Source organism: Hylobates moloch, unplaced genomic scaffold (assembly GCF_009828535.3).
Source record: "Hylobates moloch isolate HMO894 unplaced genomic scaffold, HMol_V3 SCAFFOLD_8, whole genome shotgun sequence".
Classification (NCBI taxonomy): domain Eukaryota; kingdom Metazoa; phylum Chordata; class Mammalia; order Primates; family Hylobatidae; genus Hylobates; species Hylobates moloch.
The window spans coordinates 31,402,893-31,426,008 of NW_026652283.1; the positions used below are offsets into that span (position 1 = coordinate 31,402,893).

The 23,116-nt window shown below is 41.4% G+C and overlaps 1 protein-coding gene across 7 annotated transcripts in view; it reads right to left on the reverse strand.

The window, feature by feature from the left end:
- Nucleotides 1-23,116, reverse strand: part of BICD1 (BICD cargo adaptor 1) — a 283,466-nt gene that overhangs the window by 13,623 nt on the left and 246,727 nt on the right. For 2 of the 7 annotated variants that reach the window (XM_032159972.2, XM_058442958.1), the window contains exon 8: nt 1,503-1,588. The exons of 2 other annotated variants lie outside the window; for them this stretch is intronic. In XM_032159972.2, coding sequence (XP_032015863.1) covers nt 1,503-1,588 — 86 coding nt within the window. Of the gene's footprint in view, nt 1-1,433; nt 1,589-23,116 lie in introns of those variants that run through there. 3 more of the 7 variants (XM_032159971.2, XM_032159974.2, XM_058442959.1) reach the window with 2 other exon arrangements.

Consider the following 23,116-nt stretch of genomic DNA (forward strand, 5'->3'; position numbering starts at 1 on the left):
TGTGTCTATCTATCTCTATATCTATCTATCTCTATTTATGTATCTATCTATATCTATCTATCTATCTATGTATCTATCTATCTATCTATGTATCTATCTCTATCTATGTATCTATCTCTATCTATCTATCTACCTATGTATCTATCTCTATCTATCTATCTCTATCTACCTATCTCTATCTATCTATGTATCTATCTATCTCTATCTATCTATGTATCTATATCTATCTATGTATGTATCTATCTATCTCTATCTATCTATGTATGTATGTATCTATCTATCTCTATCTATGTATCTATGTATCTATGTATCTATCTATCTATCTATCTAGAGACAGGGTCTTGCTCTGTTACCCAGGCTGGAGCGCAGTGATGTGATTTTACTCACTGTAACCACAAATTCATGGACTCAAGAGATCCTCCTGCCTCAGCCTCCCAAAGTGCTGAGATTACCGGCATGAGCCACTGCACCCAGCCTTTATATCTAATTCTTTATATTCTTCCTGTTTGTTGGCCTGAGATATATATTTTTTAATTTTTTAATTTTCTTTCAGATGGAATCTCTGTCACCCAGGCTGGAGTGCAGTGGCACCAGCTCAGCTCACTGCAACCTCCACCTCCCGGGTTCAAGTGATTCTCCTGCCTCAGCCTCCTGAGTAGCTGGGATTACAGGCATGTGCCACCACTCCCAGCTAATTTTTGTATTTTTAGTAGAGATGGGGTTTCACCATGTTGCTCAGGCTGGTCTCAAACTCCTGACCTCAGGTGATCCCTCTGCCTCGGCCTCCCACAGTGCTGGGATGACAGGTGTGAGCCATCATGCCTGGCCTATTTAAACATTTTGCGTTTTATTTTACTGTGGTTTTTGTTTTGTTTTGTTTTTTAGCAACAGGCTCTTACCCCCCAGGCGGGTGCTCAGTGGTGTGATCGTGGCTCGCTGCAGCCTTGAACTCCCAGGCTCAAGCGACTGACTCTCCTACCTCAGCCTCCTGAGTAGCGGGGATTTTATTTTTTTAAACTGACAAATAATAATTGTACATATTCATGGAGTATATAGTGATGTTTTAATACATATAAAGTATAGGAATCAAATCAGGTCAATTAGTATATTGGTGTCCCTCAGATTCCGCAGGAAAATAAATATATTTTAAAGACAAAAGACAAAAGAAAATGAAAAGTAGGACAAACATCATAACAATTCCAGCTTTTATTTTTTGGAAAGGAATGAAACAGTCGACTAATCCAAGTATTTACACAGACAAAGGGGCTGAAGGCAGCCTGTAGTCTACCAGCTGGCAGCCAGCAAAATAAACCCAGCTCTCTTGTGTTCCCACTGGGAACACAGGGACTGCAGGTGTCCAGTGTGTGTCTATGTAGCCCACACTTGAAATAAAATATAGCAAAATACAATGATGCCTAGGCAGTTCAGGTGTCGGAAAGGGGAGCTGGGGTCTACGAATCTGACATGCAGCTGGGTGGAAGGGAAAGGACATCTGAATTTACCTGACAGTCGGGCAGTCTTGCCTTCCGGCTAGTTGTGAGCACTGTGGCGGTACGGAGGCAGCAGGCTGCTGACAATCTACAAGAAACTGATAAATTAGACATGTATACAAAGAGATGACAGAGCAAGGTGTTAGTAACAGTGACTAAAGCAGCTGCCTGAGAGATTTAGTGAGGAATGCGCATTCACACAGAAATATCCTGATTCAGCTTTTCTTTTTTTCTTCTTGAATGATGCCAAATAGAAAAGACAGGCTTTTTTTTCTTTCTTAAATACAGTATGAAAAAATTAGTGACAAAGCATTAGTAGCGAGATTTCTCAAGTACATTAGGATATATGTGGCCATTTATCTTTGGTATTTTGTTATATCTAAAAATAAAGGGTCTATTAATATAATGAAAGATCTTCCAATTCTAAACTTGAATGTAGTGGTGGTTACTTGCTTAGCACTTAGATCTCTTATTCCAAAATGGAACGTATTCAGATAACTGACTTTACTATCAGGACACATGGACATATTGTCAGTCCCATAGGTAACTTGAGAAAAGTGTGCAATATAATCTTTTCTATGGTTAGTAGAATCTTAATTAAACAAGGAAATAATCTTTACAGTTTTCTGAAAATTGATTTTATATATTGAAAATAGAATTGTTGGCAGAAATCTTAGGATGTCTGTTACATAGGAAATTGTTAGTGACTTGGACTAGAAAGCTAACGTGAATGAGAACTTGACTTTATAATTGTTTTTACCATTTTAAAGTCACACAATATAACACACTAGGTTAACAAAGTGCTAGCTAGTAAAAGTCAAGCTTTAGCTGGGTTAATCATCTACTCCAAGAAAGTAGTGCCTGGTGTTCTAAAAAAAAAATCAAAGAGCAGTCTGTTTACCGGTACTAGGTGACTATATTAGAATCATGCAAGAAGCTGGTTAGAAATGCATATACATCATATTTCTCCAAAAAGATTTTTGCAAACAAGTTAAAATTGGAATTAAAAATTATTCTTAAATAATTGAAGCATTTCCTCTTGCCAACTGCTTAGACTATGTATTTGCTTAGCAAATCCCTTTCCTTTTATGTGTTTGTTTGTTTGTTTATTTGAGACAGAGTTTTGCTCTTGTTGCCCAGGCTGGAGTGCAATGGTGCAATCTCAGCTCACTGCAACCTCCGCCTCCCGGGTTCAGGCGATTCTACTGCCTCAGCTTCCCGAGGAGCAGGGATTACAGGCATGCACCACCACACCCGGCTAATTTTGTATTTTTAGTAGAGACAGGGTTTCACCATGTTGGTCAGGCTGGTCTCGAACTCCTGACCTCAGGTATCCACCTGCCTCGGCCTCCCAAAGTGCTGGGATTACAGGCGTGAGCCACTGCACCCAGCCTCCTTATACGTTATGTAAATAATATTTAATCCACATTATCACAAATTCTGGATTTACAGCCTTAAGGAGGCTCTACTGATATTTACATTTAAAGTCTTCTATTTAAGTATCACCTATTTTAAAGCCAATATATTCTGTTATAAAAAAAGCCTGCCTATAGAGTTACGTAACTCCAGAATTTAAAATTTGAAAAAACTGCTGATGCTTTTCCAGAAATACACTAAAACTGTTTGTGATGCAAAGTAGAATACAATATAAGGCAGGCTTGATTTTTGTTCACTCGAGAAAACATTACTGAAGGAACCCTTTTATATGGTGGTCTTTGTTGCCATCTTATTAATTAGCGCATCTTAATAGGAACAAGGAGATCTGATTTTTGTTTAGTAGCTGGTGTTCAGATGATCATACTCAGTAAAAATCTTTCAAATATAACAAATCTGTTTTCTCAGATTGAGGAAATTCCTTTTTTTAACTCTGTTTTCCCATTTTGCAGCATTGATAAGCTCCAGATTCCCTTTTGTAGAAACTCAGAGTCTTAAGGAATGCATTCTTTTGTCTTTTTAAAATCTTTGCTCCTTTTGTCTTTTCCAACAGCTTTCCTGCCTATGTGAGTGGTAATTTAGGAATGTCTTAGACTAATTTGACAACTATTTTGATAAGGCCACCAGACAGGCAGTTAAGTTAACCAGGTGTGTGCTGCCCTCCGATGGTGTATTTGGGTAAATGCAATGGATGTAAAAACCACTCTGGATTCCTTACATCTTACGTTGCCAGGGAGGTATAATGAAAATCTTCTAAAGCAGAGTAGTGGCCTCTGTGGAATAGCGATCCTTAGAATTAGAGTAACTAGAGTATTAAAATGGCTTACATCTTTTAAAAATATCTCATATATTTGACTTTTTTTGCCAATACAGTCACAGATTATTCATTCGAAATATAATTTATGATAAAATTCAGACAGCAGGTGATCAGAACCACAGTGTACTCCCTTAATGAAATGCTAGAGAGGTGGTAGACATTCTTCTTATTTGTAGTGAATATCACTTTTTCCTTCATTAGAAGTAACATCATCACTGGCTAATATTTATTTTTTATTTTATTTTATTTTTGAGACAAGAGTTTTGCTCTTGTTGCCCAGGCTGGAGTGCAATGGCACAATCTTGGCTCACTGCAATCTCTGCCTCCTGGGTTCATGCGATTCCCCTGCCTCAGCCTCCCCAGTAGCTGGGATTACAAGCGTGCGCCACCACGCCCCGCTAATTGTTTGTATTTTTAGTAGAGATGGGGTTTCACCGTGTTAACCAGGCTGGTCTCTAACTCCTGACTTCGGGTGATCCACCCACCTTGGCCTCCCAGACTGCAGGGATTACAGGTGTGAGCCACTGCCCTCGGCCTATTTATTTAGTTTTTGAGACAGGATGTCATGCTGTTGCCTAGGTGGCTATCATAGCTCACTTCAGCATCCAATGCCTGGCCTCAAGTGATCCTCCTGCCTCAGCCTCTTGAGTAGCTGGGACTACAGGTACACACCACCACACCCTGCTACTTTTTAAAATTTTTGTAGAGAGAGGGTCTAGCTATTTTACCTAGGCTGGTCTTGAACTCCTGGCCTCAAGCAGTCTTCCTGCCTTGGCCTCCCAAGATGTGGGGATTGTAGGTGTGAGCACTGCTCCTAGTCAAACTAATGATTATTATTTTGCATTTATTATTTATAAGCACTTAGCTACGTGTTATCCTTAAAGAATAAAAAACAAATTTCATAGATAAAATGGCGATAGACTTAAAAAATTAAACTAAAATGCAGCTACATTTCTCTGACTCAATTGTCTTCTAAATCCCTCTTCTCAGGTCTACAGCCCTCCAGCTGTGTCAACTGTAGCCTGGCTGAGCCACAGATGTGTCTTAGCACGTACTTTGTAAAATGAAGGAGGTAGGTTGGGAGGCTGAGGAAGTCCCTTGTAGCTCTGAGATGCTGCAGGCTCTGAGTGATCTCCCTGCTCCGTCTAGGATCTATTCTGCTAGGCTCACTCTTGAAGAAACTAGGCCAAATCTCGTTGCTTTGGGGGGCATAAAAGATGACAACTATGTGCATGAAGGAGCAGGCATTGTAGAATCCACAAAGCCATTGCTGTTGTTTGGCCACCAGGGTTTGTCTAAACCATTCAACAGTCAAGTTACTAAACTTCTATTTTGTGTCAGAAACTGTGTTAGGCAGCAGGGGGGAAAAGGTGAACAGAGAAAATGTGGTCTCTGCTTTATCAAGGAAGATAAGCATATTTAATAAGCAACTACACTGAAGTGTTATGATGGTGATGGTGATGATGGTGGTGATGGTGATGTTGATGATGACAGCATCTGGTACTTATTTATTGCTTACGATATCTCAGGCACTGTATAGGCACTTAATATACATGCTCTTCTATAACCCTGTTTTATTAATCTCACTTCACGTATAAGGAAAGGGGAACTTAGGTTAAGTAACTTGACAAACTCCACTAGGAGGTAGAGGTGCAATTTGAATCCAGGATTGTATGGTCTAAGGGCTGAGCTGAACTTGCAGAAGTATCACTGTATTGCCTCCTATGATAGGCAAAGTGTAGGGTGTTACAGGACCTCACAGCGGAAGTTAATTAAATTAAATTAAACTGAATCTAACTAACCAAACATAACTAACTCTAACTAACCAAACATAACTGAATCTAACTAACCAAGCATAACTTAATCTAAGCGGTTAGGGAATGCTTCCTGGAGGTCGTGATATCTAGGCTGACATCTAACATAATGAGTTAGTCAAATAACTTCTTTGTAACTACACACTTTTTATGGTCTTTAGTAACAGTAGTAAGACTTCATCATAAAATTAAAGTGTTTATTTGAAATGATCAGAATGGAATTAGAAAATGCTGTACGTGGCCGGGCGCGGTGGCTCACGCTTGTAATCCCAGCACTTTGGGAGGCCGAGGCGGGCGGATCACGAGGTCAGGAGATCGAGACCACGGTGAAACCCCGTCTCTACTAAAAATACAAAAAAAATTAGCCGGGCGTAGTGGCGGGCGCCTGTAGTCCCAGCTACTCGGAGAGGCTGAGGCAGGAGAATGGCGTGAACCCGGGAGGCGGAGCTTGCAGTGAGCCGAGATCGCGCCACTGCACTCCAGCCTGGGCGACAGAGCGAGACTCCGTCTCAAAAAAAAAAAAAAAAAAAAAAAAAAGAAAATGCTGTACGTTTATACGATAAGGCCACAGGCTTGGGAAATGTTATAGCATACTCAGGAGATTATTGATGTATTTTTTTTAGAGGCAAGGCCTTGCTATGTCGCCCAGGCTGTAATGCAGTGAGTTCAAGCAATCCTCCTGCCTCAATCTCCTGAGTAGACAGGACTACAAGTGTGTACACTGTGCCTGGCTCAAGAGATTACTAATGCCTCCGGGGCAGGGATGAATATGGAATATTATAGCTCAAAGCATCTATAGGTCTGTCTCGATATGCACAAGAAGAGTACCCTTGTATGACATTCCTCCATAAACAAGGGCCTCACGTAGAAGGGAAGATAGAAAAGAAAGGGAGAAATAAGAGAGGAAAATATTTGCTGAATCAACATGATGTAATCTTTCCTATAAACTTTACATTTGTTATCTGTTTTAAGAGACAGGGTCTCTTAAAGCCTGGTCTTGAACTCCTGGGCTCATGTGATGCTCCCACTTCAGCCTCTAAAATAGCTGGGTTGACAGGCTCGCACTATTCCTACATTGAAGAAAATAAGCGTTTTTGATAATATGGGAGAATATCATAGTCTCGCATATTTTTTTTCTGTAACTTCTTTTTAAAATCTCTCCTGCTAGAAAGGAACACAGAGTTTGCCATCACAGTAGGTGCTCTACAAGCCTCCACTGATTAATCCGAGATCACCACATGTATTAACTTGCCCAAGGTCACACAGTGAGCAGGTGGCAGAACGAGGATTTAAATTTAGCCTTTTTAATGCTAGGGCCTCTTTTCTATTCACTCCTCTGGATGCTTCTCAAATTGACACCAGCTACCTCTAGAAAATATCAGGATCGTAGAGTCAAAGAAACAGAAGGAACTTTCCCAGAGATTTGAGATACTGATTTTAAGTCAACCAACACTCCCAAAAACACAAAGCAAAATGAAGGGTACAGGAATGAAGATAATATTCTGTTTTTAAAAAGAGGTGGCTGAAAATAATACATTTCATTGGCAGAGAGAGAAAGTTTTGCTGTGTGGCTTTCTCTCGGGCTTCTATTATTTATAAAATTTTCAATGCAATTTAGAAAACTAACCAATTTTCTTTTCTTTTCTTTGAGACACACTTTCGCTCTTGTCGCCCAGGCTGGAGTGCAATGGTATGATCTCAGCTCACTGCAACCTCCGCCTCATGGGTTCAAGCGATTCTCCTGCCTCAGCCTCCCGAGTAGCTGGGATTACAGGCATGCACCACCATGCCCGGCTGATTTTTATAATTTTAGTAGAGATGGGGTATCGCCATGTTGGCCAGGCTGGTCTTGAACTCCTAACCTCAGGTGATCTGCCCGCCTCGGCCTCCCAAAGTGCCGGGATTACAGGCGTGAGCCACTGCACCCAGCCAAACTACCCAATTTTCTAAAAGTCAATGCCTTCGGGAGTCCAGGGGCCCACTGGTGGCTGTTTGGGATGGGAAGGAGCAGTTCACGTAGGAGAGAGGGAACACTTCTATGTTTTGGCTCCACACCTGGCCCAGATGGCAGCAGTGGGCACTGGTGAGCACCATGTGAGTGAAAGCCCATCTGTGGAGACCAAACCCAGCCAGGATGAGTAGTGAGGCTGCAGAGGTGGCTTCTTTGGGGCCCAAGTGCTCTAGGGCAGGCACAGCAGCAACTCTTGGTGGCAAACAGTCTCCTGTAGCATCGCTTGACTCCACTTCCTCGTCTTCCTGACTTGAGAACTAATGCATCCTACTTTTTCATGAGATCGTATTTTCCACACCACGTCTCTTTCCCTCATGATCATAAACAACCTCCAGATGCTCCAATGCTTCACATGTTCCCATGAAAACTATCTCTGTCCTCTGAGTTCTCCTCAGGCCAAGTATCCAAGTTCTTCCTTTTTTTTCTTATCTTTCTTTCTTTCTTTTCTTTTTTTTTTTTTTTTTTGAGATGGAGTCTCACTCTGTTGCCCAGGCTGGGGTGAAGTGACATGATCTTGGCTCATTGCAAACTCCACTTCCCAGGTTCAAGTGACTCTTGTGTTTCAGCCTCCAGAGTAGCTGGGATTACAGGCATGTGCTGCCATGCCTGGCTAATTTTTGTATGTTTAGTAGAGATGGGGTTTCACCGTGGCTAGGCTGGTCTTGAACTCCTGGCCTCAAATGGTCTACCCGCCTCGGCCTCTGAAAGTGCTGGAATTATAGGTGTGGGCCATCAGGCCCAACCCCATTTCTTCCTTTTGAGACGTGATGTCAATTTCCCTCAATCTTCTCCTTGCTCTCTGACCTTGTTCCGGTTTGTGCACATCCTTCTAAAAATGAGGTGATAAGAAAGGAAATCATGTGTGGTAAGATATGCCCAGTGAAGAGCACAGTGGCACTGTCTTGTCTCATCTGAGACATCCCAGTCCTATTAAAATGGCAGAAACCTCATGGCATTTTTGGGCAGCCACAGCACACTGCTATTTCCATTGAGCTGGCTTTGTTTACAGATAGTGCCGTTAAGTCATTCTTCCTCCATCTTACAGTGCTTGGAATTTCAGCACAATATTTCATATCCATTTAAACTTTATGTTTAAAATACATGTGAAATATTTCACCTCTTCCTATCTGATGAATATTTTGGATCCTATTCTGTCATTTAGCATTTATTTCTCTCTTAAATCAGAAAATGTGAGAATCATGACCTCGATAGCTTTATGTAAGATTAGCAATTAATAATAAGGTCAGGCTAAGTGAAGACCATATTTCATAAATATAAGTCAATGAATTTGGACCTTTTGCACATATCATTCAATTAGTTATGAGTCTACACAATTATATTATCCTCTAGAATTGATTTCTCTATTTGTCTCAAGAATATTAAAAAAAAAAAAATGCCTGGTTAGTTGCTTGCCCAAGTTCAGACACATTATTTTACCATTTCCCTGGTCTTATGAGATACACAATGTGGATAGTCTAGTTCAAGTCATTCTTGATGAACTCACACTGGCTTTTAACAATCTCTATTCTATAGAGAGCATTTGTAACTCATCCATTTCCAGAAATTTGCCGAGGATGAGGCCCAAGTTTGTTGGTCTACAGTTTAGAGAAACTTTTCTTTTCCACTGTGTAAAAACTGTATTTCTACATTTCTTCTTCTGACATATATAGGTATTAATCCTCTTACTTAAATATTCTCTTTCTCCTTAGGCACCTCTTCCTCTGTCTTTCGTAAGTTCATGATTTTTCAGTCTCTTTCCTTCAACAAGTGAGAAAAAAAGGGACGTGTGCTTTCTTCGTTTCCTTTCCTGTTTTGAAAATGGGCAACTCATATACTCATATTCTTTTTTTTTTTTTTTAGATGGAGGCTCGTTCTGTCACCCAGGCTGGAGTGCAGTGGTGTGATCTCGGCTCACTGCAAGCTCCCCCTCCCGGGTTCACGTCATTCTCCTGCCTCAGCCTCCCGAGTAGCTGGGATTACAGGCGACCACCACCACGCCCCGCTAATTTTTTGTATTTTTAGTAGAGACGAGGTTTTCACCGTGTTAGCCAGGATGGTCTTGATCCCCTGACCTCGTGATCTGCCCGCCTCGGCCTCCCAAAGGGCTGGGATTACAGGCGTAAGCCACTGCGCCTGGCCCACATACTCATATCCTTAAAAATAGGCAGGAGAAATGGAAGTTGATGAAATAAGGAACACACACGCCTCTTGATGAGACTCTTAGTTATTATCTTTGCTAACTTGGTGTATTCTTTCCAAGACTGTTTATAAAAAAGGTTTAATGAATTTCTTTGAACAATTGCTATCATAGAACATTGCTGCTATTATCTATTTGAAAGTAAATAGATTTAAATAGATACCACTGCTATGGTTTGAATATCCCCTCCAAACTTCATGTTGATACTTAATCTCCAATGTGGCAGTATTGAAAGGTGGAACTTTTTAAGAAGTGATTGGATCATAAAGGTCTGCTCTCATGAATGGATAAATCCATTCATGGATTAATGGATTCATGGGTTAATGGATTCATGGGTTATGATGGGAGTGGAATTGGTGGCTTTATAAGAGGAAGACAGACCTGACTTAGCATGTTCAGCCCCCTTGCCATGTGATGCCCTGCACCACTTTGGGACTCTGCAGAGTCCCCACCAGCAAGAAGGCTCTCACCATGACCTTGGGCTTCTCAGCCTCCATAACTGCAAATGACAAATTCCTTTTCTTTATAAATCATCCACTTTCAAGTATTCTGTTATAAGCAACAGAAAATGGACTAAGACAACCACTTTAGACCAAAAATATTATAAACTTGGAGTAAACAGTCAATATTCATTAAAGACCTTTCAATACGAACAGATGATTAACAGTTAGCGGAAAAGCAAGAACATTTACTTTTGAAAGCTGTTAAGTAGGAAATTGACAGAGAGTTATAGATTGTCCTAAAATTAACACTCCGTGGTTAATGATCAAAGCACAGAGACATCCTCTTTTAGTCCTTATGGGAGGGAAAAGGGTATCTCTCTTTCTTCTTTCTGCAAACCTGGCCATGCTCTTCCAAACTATTCATTAATAGGGATTCTAGGCAATGACAAAAAAGGAAGAGCAGGCAGAAGAAATGTAGAAGAAAGAAGGATGAGAAATAGTGGTAATATGTAATGCTTATAAAAAGTGCTATATATATATTTGCAGACAATTTGCATGCAAAAGCTCTTGAATCGTTGTAAAAACTCTATGAGATACATTTTATTTTTGTTTAGAAATGAGAAACTAAGTTTATGCAAGGTCACTTTCTGTATTACTTTTTTTTTTGAGATGGAGTCTCACTCTGTCGCCAGGAGTGCAGTGGCGCAATCTCGGCTCACTGCAACCTCCGCCTCCCGGGTTCAAGTGATTCTCCTGCCTCAGCCTCCCAAGTAGCTGGGACTACAGGCGTGCCCCACCATGCCCACTTAACTTTTGTATTTTTAGTATTTTTAGAGACGGGGTTTTGCCATGTTGGCCAGGATGGCTCCATCTCTTGACCTCATGATCCGCCTGCCTCAGCCTCCCAAAGTGCTGGGATTACAGGCGTGAGCCATGATGCCCGGCTAATTTTTGTATTTTTAGTAGAGACAGGGTTTCACTATATTGGCCAGGCTGGTCTTGAACTCCTGACCTCGTGATCCGCCCGCTTCAGCCTCCCAAAGTGCTGGGATTACAGGCGTGAGCCACCGCACCTGGCCTCTGTATGGCTTTTATAATGAACAAAAGCTTTTTAGTGCCTAGAAAACTCAAGTGAGGCCAGGCACAGTGGCTCATGCCTGTAATTCCAGCACTTTGGGAAACTGAGGCTGGCAGATAGCTTCAGTTCAGGAGTTCAAGACCAGCCTAGCCAATGTGGTGAAAACTCATCTCTACTAAAATAAAAATTAGCTGGGCATGGTAGTGTGTGCCTGTAGTCCCAGCTACTTGGGAAGCTGAGCTACGAGAACTGCTTGAACCCAGGAGGTGGAGGTTGCAGTGAGCCGAGATCACACCACTGCACTCCAGCCTGAGCGACAGAGCGAGACTCTGTCTCAAAAACAAAAAAACAAACAAACAAAACTCAACTGAGATTGGTAGTCATAATCCCCATTTTACAGATTAGAACACTGAGGATCAGAAGAGTTAAGTGATTTTCTTAGGGCCCATCGAGAGAGTGGCAGAGTGAGAACTTGTGCCCAGGTTTCTGACTGTCCACCCACGCCCTTTCAGTGGAATGGCCCATGATGTTATAGAGTGAATTGTGTTCCCCTAAATTCATATATTGAAGCCCTAACTCTCAGAACCTTAGAATGCAACTGTATTTGACGACAGGACCTTTATAAGAGGTGATTAAATTAAAGTGACACTGTTAGAGTTGGCCCTAATCCAATCTGATTGGTGTCCTTGTAAAGAAGAGAGGATTAATACATACAGAGAGACACCAGGGATGCAGTGCACAGAGATGCGAGGACAGTGAGAAGGTGGCCTTCTGCAATCCAAGGAGGGAGACCTCAGGAGAAAACAGACCTGCGGACACCTTGATTTTGAACTTCGGGCCTCCAGCACTGTGAGAAAATAAACTTCTGTTGTTTAAGGCACCCAGTCTGCGGTCATTTGTGATGGAAGCCGCAGCAGACTAACACAGCCTTTGATACTTGCTCCAAAGTAGAAGCAGTTAGTGCTCCTTCTTACTCTGCCGAGAGTACCTTTTCAGTCTAAATAAACCAAGAACAGCCCAAATTCTCTCAAATTATTCAAAACTAAGCAATCCAAGAGTTGAATTAAAAAGCTTTAATTCAAGGAAACTCAAAGTGAAAAAGATATATACAAAAGGCAGGAAGAACAAATTAAGAAGGATAATCTGGGGCTGGGCGTGGTGGCTCATGCCTGTAATCCCAGCACTTTAGGAGGCCAAGGCGGGCGGACCACCTGAGGTCAGGAGTTCGAGACCACCCTGGCCAACATGGTGAAACTCCATTTCCACTAAAAATACAAAAAATTAGCTGGGCGTGGTGGCATGTGGCTGTAATCCCAGCTACTCAGGAGGCTGAGGCAGGAGAATTGCTTGAACCCGGGAGGTGGAGTTGCAATGAGCCGAGATCGCGCCATCACACTCCAGCTTGGGCAACAAGAGCGAAACTCCGTCAAAAAAAAAGAATCTGCATTCGAATTTAGCAGATTCCTTCTTAGCAAAAGCACTGTAGATAGAAGTGTGAAAGTGGTCAAAACAGTGGTACTGGGGAAAACTACACTGACAGGAGTGGAATGTGAGAAGCTGTGTTAGTAGAAAATATAAATGTCCATATACTGTGCACTGACGTGGAGATAGAAAAGCTGCACAGTTATAAGAGTCTCCCACACCCAGGAATTCTGATAATAGCACAAAGGCGCTCTCCATAATCAGTTACTAACACACTTAGATGCACTGGAGTCTTACGTGAGGGTACATCACAATAATTTCCTTGCGTTTGCCTACGATGCTTCTGCAGCCATTTCCTGTGGCCTCTCAGCTTTCTTCTTTCGTGTTTTTGAGACGGAGTCTCACTCTTGTCACCCAGGCTGGAGTGCAGTAGTGTGCTCTCGGCTCACTGCAACCTCCGCCTCCCGGGTTCAGGCGATCCTCCCACCCCAGCCTCCCCAGTGCCACTACACCCAGCTTATTTTTTTTGACTTTTTGTGGAGACAGATTTTGCCATGTTGCCAAGGCTGCTCTTGAACTCCTGTGCTCAAACGATCTGCTCACCTCAGCCTCCCAAAGCGCTGCTATTACAGGCATGAGCCACCGTGCCCGGCCCTCTTTATTCTCTGTTCTCTCTCCTCTGTGCTCCTCAGCTCTTCTCCATTTCAGCAGGAAATTTAGAGTCCATCAGAAAGACCTCTGTCTCTCTGTTAGATTCCAGCTCCAACAACCAGTAGCTAGTGACACTGAAGCTAGGGACACTGAAGAAGTGACTTAACTGTTCTGAGCCTCAGTTTTTCTATCTGTTAAGTGAGAACATTAAATACCAATCTTGCAGGATTCATGTGAAGATCAGGGGAGAGAATGTTTGTGAACGCATGCAGCCCTGAGACCATCGATTAGACATGATGGACAAAGGAAAGGGAGGAGTCGAATGCCCTTAAGGTTTTCAGCTTCAAGAAACAAAGTAAATGCTATTAACAACAAGGAAATAAGAAAGGTCAAAATAGATCATAGGAGAAATGCATTTCAACAAGCTGTTCCTCCTGTCATTATATTCACCAGAAATGCTCTATCAGACTGTGCAAAGTCAAATTTCAGTCATTATTTCTGGCCACCCCAAAAGGAGGTGTCTGCTTCCTGCAAACTCCTTTAGCACTTCTCTCACCTCCTTCGGTATTTCTTTTTTTTTTTTTTTTTTTTTTTGAGACAGAGTCTTGCTCTGTCACTCAGGCTGGAGTGCAGTGGCGTGATCTCCATCTTGGCTCACTGCAGTCTTCACCTCCCAGGTTCAAGTAATTCTTATGCCTCAGCCTCCCGAGTGGCTGGGATTACACGTGCATGCTACCACACCTGGCTAATTTTTGCATTTTTAGTAGAGACGGAGTTTCACCATGTTGCCCAGCCTGGTCTCGTATTCCTGAGGCAAGCAATCCGCCTGCCTCAGCCTCCCAAAATGCTGGGATTACAGGCATGAGCCACTGCGCCCAGCTTCTTTTGGCATTTCTTACAGACCTCTAGACCCCTGCTTCCCTTGCAGTGTATCTATTCTCCCTAGCCACACTATGCAGCTCCTTGACAGCAGGCACGACTCTGCCTTACAATTCTTCAATTCCCCACAACACTTTGCTAGGGAATTTATGTGGTGCAGACCACCTCCCTTTAAAAAATCCTTGGATTTATTTATTAGTATCATCAATGTCATTGTTTAATTAATTCACTTGAAGGGAGAGTTTACAATTTAGACATTCCTGTCATTGTAACAACATCTTTCTAACAAAAGGAATAAGAATGGATAAATATTATCTGATAAAGATTTTAAGGTTAATTTAGTGTTATCAGATGATCAATTATTCTTCTTTGGTAACTGTAAGATTTTGATATATAAATCTTGAAAATAATTTTTAAATTGCCATCATTTAAGTTGTGCCAAATAACATAAACAGTAAATGATTCCTCACTAAATCTACAGAGTGATTAATAATGTTAGTGAATTAACAGAAAGGTTAATGGAAAGAAGCATCAATATACATTCTCCTTGTAATAACAACTTGAACATTTAAACAGTCCTATGAATTCCTAAACAAATAAACTGAAAAACGCACATGTAGAGAATTTAGAAATAATAAGGAAAAACTGAGAAAGAAATATTATATATAAAAGAAGAAGAGCATGAGATAGAAACATTTACATAAATATTAACAGTAGCTAGGAAAATAACTATTTTCAAAAATCTAATGATGAATTTAATGGTACACTGATATGAATAAAAATGGAGAGCTGTGAAGCACTGTCAGCATTTTATAATCAAACACATAGAGTTGGCTATCTCATCCCTTTTCACCAAACATATTACATCCCCTGTTAAAACATTAGGTATTCTAAAAGTACCCACAGACGATAGTGTAATTTCTGACTTCTCGGGTGAAATCTGCTAATTTATATCACCAAACACTTCAGACATATTTACACCAGTCTTCAACGCAGCATAGTCCACTACAGCATATACTCTTTTTTTTTTTTTTTTGAGACGGAGTCTCGCTCTCTCACCCAGGCTGGAGTGCTGTGGCGCGATCTCGGCTCACTGCAAGCTCCGCCTCCCGGGTTCACGCCATTCTCCTGCCTCAGCCTCCCGAGTAGCTGGGACTACAGGCGCCCACCACCACGCCCGGCTTATTGTTTGTATTTTTTTTTGTAGAGACGGGGTTTCACCGTGGTCTCGATCTCCTGACCTCGTGATCCGCCCGCCTCGGCCTCCCAAAGTGCTAGGATTACAGGCTTGAGCCACCGCGCCCGGCCAGCATATACTCTTGATAGAAACAATAATTCTTTGTTAAAAATTTCCAGAGAACAAAAAGAAGGAATTGTTGAAACACATCAAAAAATTTCAATATAGACAATGCAAAAATAAGACCTGGTGACAAATCTTAAAAAGCATCTCGCTCCTCCTTCATATAAATGACAACTGCATATAGTTCATCACACTTCAGTGACAAGCATGAAAGTTGTCTTCAACAATGTAGAATGACAGCATGCCTTGCTAAGTAGAGAGGGAGCATTTTTAGATTTTTCAGTGGTTATAGATTTGACAAAACCTTTCACCCATCTTCCCATTTGCTGTCCTGACGAATATCAGATGACTAGCTTATAAAACAAAGCGATATTCATGCAAAAATCTATTTTTATTTCAAATCTTGCAAAAGAGAAATATAAAAATGCCCTGCAGTACAGTCAGCTTTCTGTTTCTGAACAACTTACAGTTAAACCATGAGCATGTGTGTTATCAACAGCCTATGGTAGGAAAGACATGGAGGATAAATGGGGAGAGGGTAATTAAATACAGTGGCACCAAGAGGTAAAAGTACATTTTGCTGCCAGATTCTTACACCAATTAAAAACCTTTCAAAAACTAATCTTTTGTTTAGAAATGACCTTCTCAAGAGCAACGCCAGCTGGCACAGAGTGAACCCAAGGTGGTACGATAGTCTGTTCTTGTTAAGCAAAGTCAATAACCGCATATATCTAATGAAGGCCAGCTGTACCTTTGAAATTGAACATCATCAAAAAGAAACAAAAGAGAAATAAGTTAAACTACAACCAAGAATCCACTAAAAAGATCAATTATAAAAATAGATCTCAAACAAGAAAAACATATGAGACACACTCAGTGAGATGCGTTTGATCTTCTTGTTTACTATTTTCTTCATTTCTTTTAATCATTAAAAAAATTACACTAGAAAATATTCTGAGAGGTTCAGGGCATCTTCTTCTGTAAATCGATGGATCTGAAAATTATAGACTTTCACCAATATCAGTTGTCTCTTGGCTTTTTTTTTTCATTTTTAAGAAAATAGGAAATACTTATTACATGTAATCCACATTTTTGGTGGGAGAAACAATTCAGTTACCTCAAAACTAAACCAAGTGTTTCAAAATGCCTTGTCTTCACAAGCAAATTAAACTGTAAGTATAACTTGGTTAAAGGAAAAGCAAAATGTTTAAATACTAGATATCTTGAAAATCTAAGTTTACAGAAGATGCTTATTCATTTTCAAAGAAAAGAATAAGAATTTCCAATGACAATCTTCCTAATGTAAAAGTATTTGATTCACAGAAATTTAATTGAAGCAGAGCTACTCAGGAACAAATCTATTAAGAAAGATAAGATTCACCTACAGGTTTAATAGCCAACTTACCTCTTTTTGCTTTTGATGTCAAGTAGTGCATAAAAAGAGAAAAAAATTTATGTTTAACTGATTCTAATGTCAATACATAATGGCTTATTCCATAAATACCTACTCAGAGTAAAGGACCTCAGAACTAGTCTTTTAAAAGATCCTATGGTTAGAGGTGAAGCTTGGCCAGAAGCAAACGGTAGCCCTTCCTACTTTAAATTTCTTTTTTTCTTCTTTTTATTTTTTAGACACAGGGTCTTGTTCTGTCACCCAGGCTGGAATGCAGTGGCACGATCTCAGCTCACTGCAGCCTCTAATTCCCAGGCTCAAGTGATCCTCCCATCTCAGCCTCCTGAGTAGCTGGGATCACGGGTGTGCATCACATCCCTGGCTTCTATTCTAAATGTACAATTTCAGTTCTTGTGATCCAAACTGATCACAGACTAATTTTCTCTTTGTAGTAAGACACAATCTGAAGTGCAATGAAGAACTGGGAGGCAAGGCTCAGTTTAGAGCAAAAGAATGGACTAGATGACCAGCATCAGAGCAGCAAAAAAGACCTTAAGATGAGGCACTGTGTCTCCTTAAACTAAAACACAAAACAAACCAAAAAAACAGCAATTTTTTTTTTTTTTTTTGAGACGGAGTCTTACTCTGTCGCCAGGCTGGAGTGCAGTGGCGCAATCTCAGCTCACTACAACCTCCGCTTCCTAGATTCAAGTGATTCTCCTGCCTCAGCCTCCCGAGTAGCTGGGATTACAGGCGTGTGTCACCATGTTGGCCAGAATGGTCTCCATCTCTTGACCTTGTGATCCACCCGCCTCGGCCTCCCAAAGTGCTGGGATTACAGACATGAGCCACCATGACTGGCCAAAAACACCAATTTTTATATCCACTAAGAATAACTTTTTTTTTTTTTGAGACAGAGTCTTGCTCTGTCACCCAGGCTAGAGTGCAGTGGCGCGATCTCGGCTCACTGCAACCTCCACCTCCTAGGTTCAAGCGATTGTCCTGCCTCAGCCTCCTGAGTAGCTGGGATTACAGGCACCCACCACTGTGCCCCGCTAATTTTTGTATTTTTAGTAGAGATGGGGTTTCACCACCTTGGCCAGGCTGGTCTCAAACTCCTGACCTTGTGATCCACCTGCCTCGGCCTCCCAAAGTGCTGGAATTACAGGTGTGAGCCACTGTGTCTGGCCAACTTTTTTTTTTTTTTTTTGAGACGGAGTCTCGCTCTGTAGTCCAGGCTGGAGTGCAGTGGCACGATCTTGGCTCACTGCAACCTCTGCCTTGCACGTCCTGGTTCCAATAATTCTCCTGCTTCAGCCTCCTGAGTAGCTGGGATTACAGGAGTGCACCACCATGCCCAGCTAATTTTTGTATTTTTAGTAGAGACGGGGCTTCACCATATTGGCCAGGCTGGTCTTGAACTCCTGACCTTGTGATCCACCTGCCTCGGCCTCCCAAAGTGCTGGGATTACAGGCATGAGCCACCATGCCTGGCCAAAAATAACTTTAGTTAAAATGACAGTCCTGCTCTAGATCATTATTCTGCAAAATAAATGTATGTATTTTCATATAAGTTTTAAATGCAAATTTTTCTTTTTTTTTTATGAGACAGAGTCTTGCTCTGTTGCCCAGGCTGAAGTGCAGTGGGTGCCATCTTGGCTCACTGCAGCCTCCACCTCCCGGGTTCAAGCGAATTCTCCTGCCTCAGCCTCCTGAGTAGCTGAAATTACAGGCGTGTGCCACCATGCCCGGCTAATTTTTGTATTTTTAGTAGAGACAGGGTTTCACCATGTTGGCCAGGCTGGTCTCGAACTCCTGACCTCAAGCGATCCGCCCACCTCGGCTTCCCAAAGTGCTGGGATTACAGGCGTGAGCCACCGCCCCCGGCCACAAAATTTTCAAGTTATAGAAGTTGTTTTTTTTTTTTTTTAAGTAATTATTTTAAGAGTAACAATCTAATCTAGTCCTGAGAACCATCACTGACTAATTCAATCACACAAGAGGGCCGGCTCCAGAAGCAGTCCCTCAGAAGATCTCATCTGTGGACTGGGCACACTGAAGTGACATAAATAATCTATATGCCGAAAAAGAAAAAGAAAATCTCTGGGATCCAGTAATGACTAAAGTTAAAATAAACTTGGCTATTGCACGTACAGTTCACAAAAAACTTTAAATTTGTGGTATGGAGAGTATATCAATGACTATTATTGGCTGAGAGGTGACAAAGGACAATGAATTTACTCATTCTATGGCATCTTTATGACGTTACACTTTTTGAAGAAAACAAAGAATGGAATAGTCAACCATCTTGAGTTGTGCTTTTCCTTTTTCCTCTTGTACCTTTCAGGTAAAATACACTGGGGAAACTGCCAGGAAAACTGAATAAGATCAATAGATGACGAAAGAGATGGGTGTGTGGAGGACAGAACACAGAGTTACGGAAGAGGAATCCCTGAGGGTGGCAGCAATGCTTCCCTGCTCCGTAATGAGTGTGGTGCACTAGGAATCTTTGCTGGTGGATGAGCTATGTAAGTTCAATTACTAGGTCACTTTAAGTAGTCTAGGTATAAATGCTATGAAACTGTATTTTCACTACATCATTTCTTTCTTTCTTTCTTATTTATTTATTTAGGCACTGTCACCCAGGCTAGAGTGCAGTGGTGCAATCACAGCTCACTGCAGCCCCCACCTCCCGGGCTCAAGCAATTCTCCCACCTCAGCCTCCCCTGAAACTACAGGCACACACCATCATGCCTGGCTAATTTTTGTATTTTTTGTAGAGACAGGGTTTCACCATGTTGCCCAGGCTGGTCTCAAACTCCTGGGCTCAAGTGATCCACCCACCTCGGCCTCCCAAAGTGCTGGGATCACAGGCGTGAGCCACCACGCCTGGCTCACTACATCATTTAAAATAAAGGAGTGGGAAGTAGCAAGCCTGGGCCTTCCATGAACATTCTAACTACACATCAGTTGAGCTATGCTCACAGCCAGAGCTCAGGCTGCCCCTGCCCAACTCCCTTAGAGCTCAGGAGAGCTGCTGAAGCCAGATTTCGTGTGTAGAGAGGTCAGTTTTCCTAACCGTTTACAATGAGGAGTTCAGGTGGCTGTCATGTTGATGGACCTGCCAGAATTAAACCAGTGGCTTCCATATTCCATGTAACAGTATCTGTATACTTTTAGATATCGAATCCCGCCATTTTGACAGGGAAATCAAAGTGCTGGCCTGTTGTCAGAATTCAGCAAGAACTCAGGGACATCACTACTCCTTCCTGCCCTGTCTACTCAGTTCACAACACAGTCACTTTAAATCATCAAAAAAGTTTGTTTTATATATTAGATAATGGGAATTGTCCCTTTTTTTGGGAAAAAGCATTCCCTTTTCTTGGGAACTATACTATATGGTGCTGAGCTATCATAACATTTATTTAGAAGCATAGATTTTACACAGTGACCTCCAGACCCAGTCATGGACAGAATAACTTGAATTCATGGCATCAGAGAGTCTCAGAGCTGGGAGACGCCCTTCCAGGATTTCTTCACTGTAGGCTCTCCTTTTACGTTTATGAGGAGAAATGGACAGGGAAGTAGCTGGTTAACCTAGAGATTGGCTTCCCTGGGTACCCATTGTGACTTTCTCATAATAATGTTTTCTTAGTATTCTTTGCATATAGAAGTCCCTTTGCAAGGTACAGTTTGGATATACCATCTCAGATAATGCCTTATAACCACTGTTGTAATAGAGGTGGTTGTTATGTAGTTACAGTGGGGGCAAATAGTAGAATATAATAGACTGGTGCCAGCAGATTGGATTAAATAGGTATGAGTACAGCATAGAAGATACTGATGGCTCTCTTCCTCTGGACTACAACAAATGGCCCTAGCTGCCCACTAGAACTCTTCTTTGCTTGCAGAGCTTTGGGATATGAAGGCAAGGTAATATTACAGGTAGACTGTTCAGCACCCAACTCCCTGGCACAAAGGATACCAAAGAAACTGTGGACTTGGTGTTGTAGGCTAGTGATTGCCGGTTGGTGGAATACACGCTATTCTCTGTCTTGAGGGCGGGCAGCACACACAGGTAGAAGGTGGTGAGATTAAAATGTATAATTGTTTTATTCTGGATTTAGACTAGCTTGTTATTACTGGGTGGAGGCTGGTCACTTCAGTGAGCCTGAGGCAGGATCTGTGATCTAGAAACGAACCCTAGAAACGTCTCTTTCAGCTCGAGTGTCTGCCTGCTGATATATATATATTTAGTGAGCTAGAAAGCATAATTTGGGGTTTGGGCAGAGTCAGGAGAGGCAGACAGTTATTGCCTGGAATGTCCTGGGCCTCCTGTATATCTCAGCCCACCTGTTCCTCCCTGTTACTCCTCCGGAAACAGCCACCTTCTGGAGGCTGCTGTCCTCAGCAATGTATGGGTGGACTTAGGTGAACATGAGTATGAACTAATTACTCTTGCTCTTAAATATGTAACAATTAAGAATATCAAATAAGTACTTCTTCTTTCACTTTATGGATATATTAAAGAAAAATTGTAGTTTTTCTCGTAAGGATTAAAATAAGGAACTTTCAATTTCCATGGATTTAATAAAATTTTAACAAAATCTAAAAGACTTTAAAATTACATAATGATACTAAAGTAGTCAATATGGATTGAAAAGTATGATCTAATATAATATACACATTCTTGCTACAGAGTTTTTCATATTGATCTCTTCAGTAATTAAAAAGTTTCATCCTTTCACCATAGCTTATTTTGCATACAATGCTCAGGTTTTGAATATGAAATCTTTTAAGGAAATGTAATTTCTGGATAGGAATACCTGACAGAGGAGAGACCAGTAAATAAAAAAATAAAACAAAATAAAAACACGAATAGGACCATGGTCATCAGGTGTTCTACTAAGTATTGCATTTTTGTTGAATGGGTCCAATTTGTAGCATGGAATGGTTTACTCAGTATTATCTTTAGCTTCTATCTTACTGTGGGAAGAAGGAAGGCACATGAAATAATCAACCTTGAAAGACTTTGATGTGTTTTCAGTCTCTATATATGGTGTCAATAAATTCTGCTATTCAAAACTGGCAGGATGCATTTTAAACTTTTTTAAGGCGCTCTCTGCTTAAAATAAGAAACATGGGCTTTCACAACTTCATTACAGTAATTTAAAAAAAGTCATTATACTGTTTTAAGAATGTTTAAGGAATATGTTTTGTTAGGATATACCTAAGTAATTAAGTTTTTATATTGACAAGGAGATCTCGTAACAAATAAGAGATGTATGAAAAGGGTATACAGGTACAAACTTTTTTTTTTTTAATTGAGACAGAGTTTCGCTCTTGTTGCCCAGGCTAGAGTGCAATGGCGTGATCTCGGCTCACTGCAACCTCCACCTCCTGGGTTCAAGCGATTCTCCTGCCTCAGCCCCCCAAGTAGCTGGGATTACAGGCACGCGCCACCATGCCCAGCTAATTTTTGTATTTTTAGTAGAGACGGGGTTTCACCATGTTGGCCAGGATGGTCTCGATCTCTTGACCTTGTGATCTGCCCGCCTCAGCCTCCCCAAGTGCTGGGACTACAGGCATGAGCCACCACGCCTGGCTCAAACATTTAATATGTATCTATTTTAAAAAGCATTGCCACCAATCAGAGACAAAGCAGAATCGGCAAAATAGCACGTTTGGTCCGGTATTTCAGTTTAAAAGAAAAATGAGGGCCGGGCGCAGTGGCTCATGCCTGTAATCCCAGCACTTTGGGAGGCTGGGGCAGGAGGATCACCTGAGGTCAGGAATTCAAGACCAGCCTGACCAACATGGAGAAACCCTGACTCTACTAAAAATACAAAATTAGCCAGGCATGGTGGCACACACCTGTAATCCTAGCTAGTTGGGAGGCTGGGGCAGGAGAATTGCTTGAACCTGGGAGGCGGAGGTTGTGGTGAGGCAATATTGTGCCATTGCACTCCAGCCTGGGCAACAAGAGCGAGATTCTGTCTTAAAAAAAAAGAAAAGAAATAAAAACGAAATACATGCCATCTTAAATTTTATTTTAAAATCAGTTGTTAGTTATTGAAATTTAGATTTCCGTGTGGAAATTCTATCTAGTTAAAACTATTGGTAAGAAGTTCTAGAACTGCACCGTCCAATACAGTAGCCCTTAACCAAATGAGGCTGTTGAGCATTT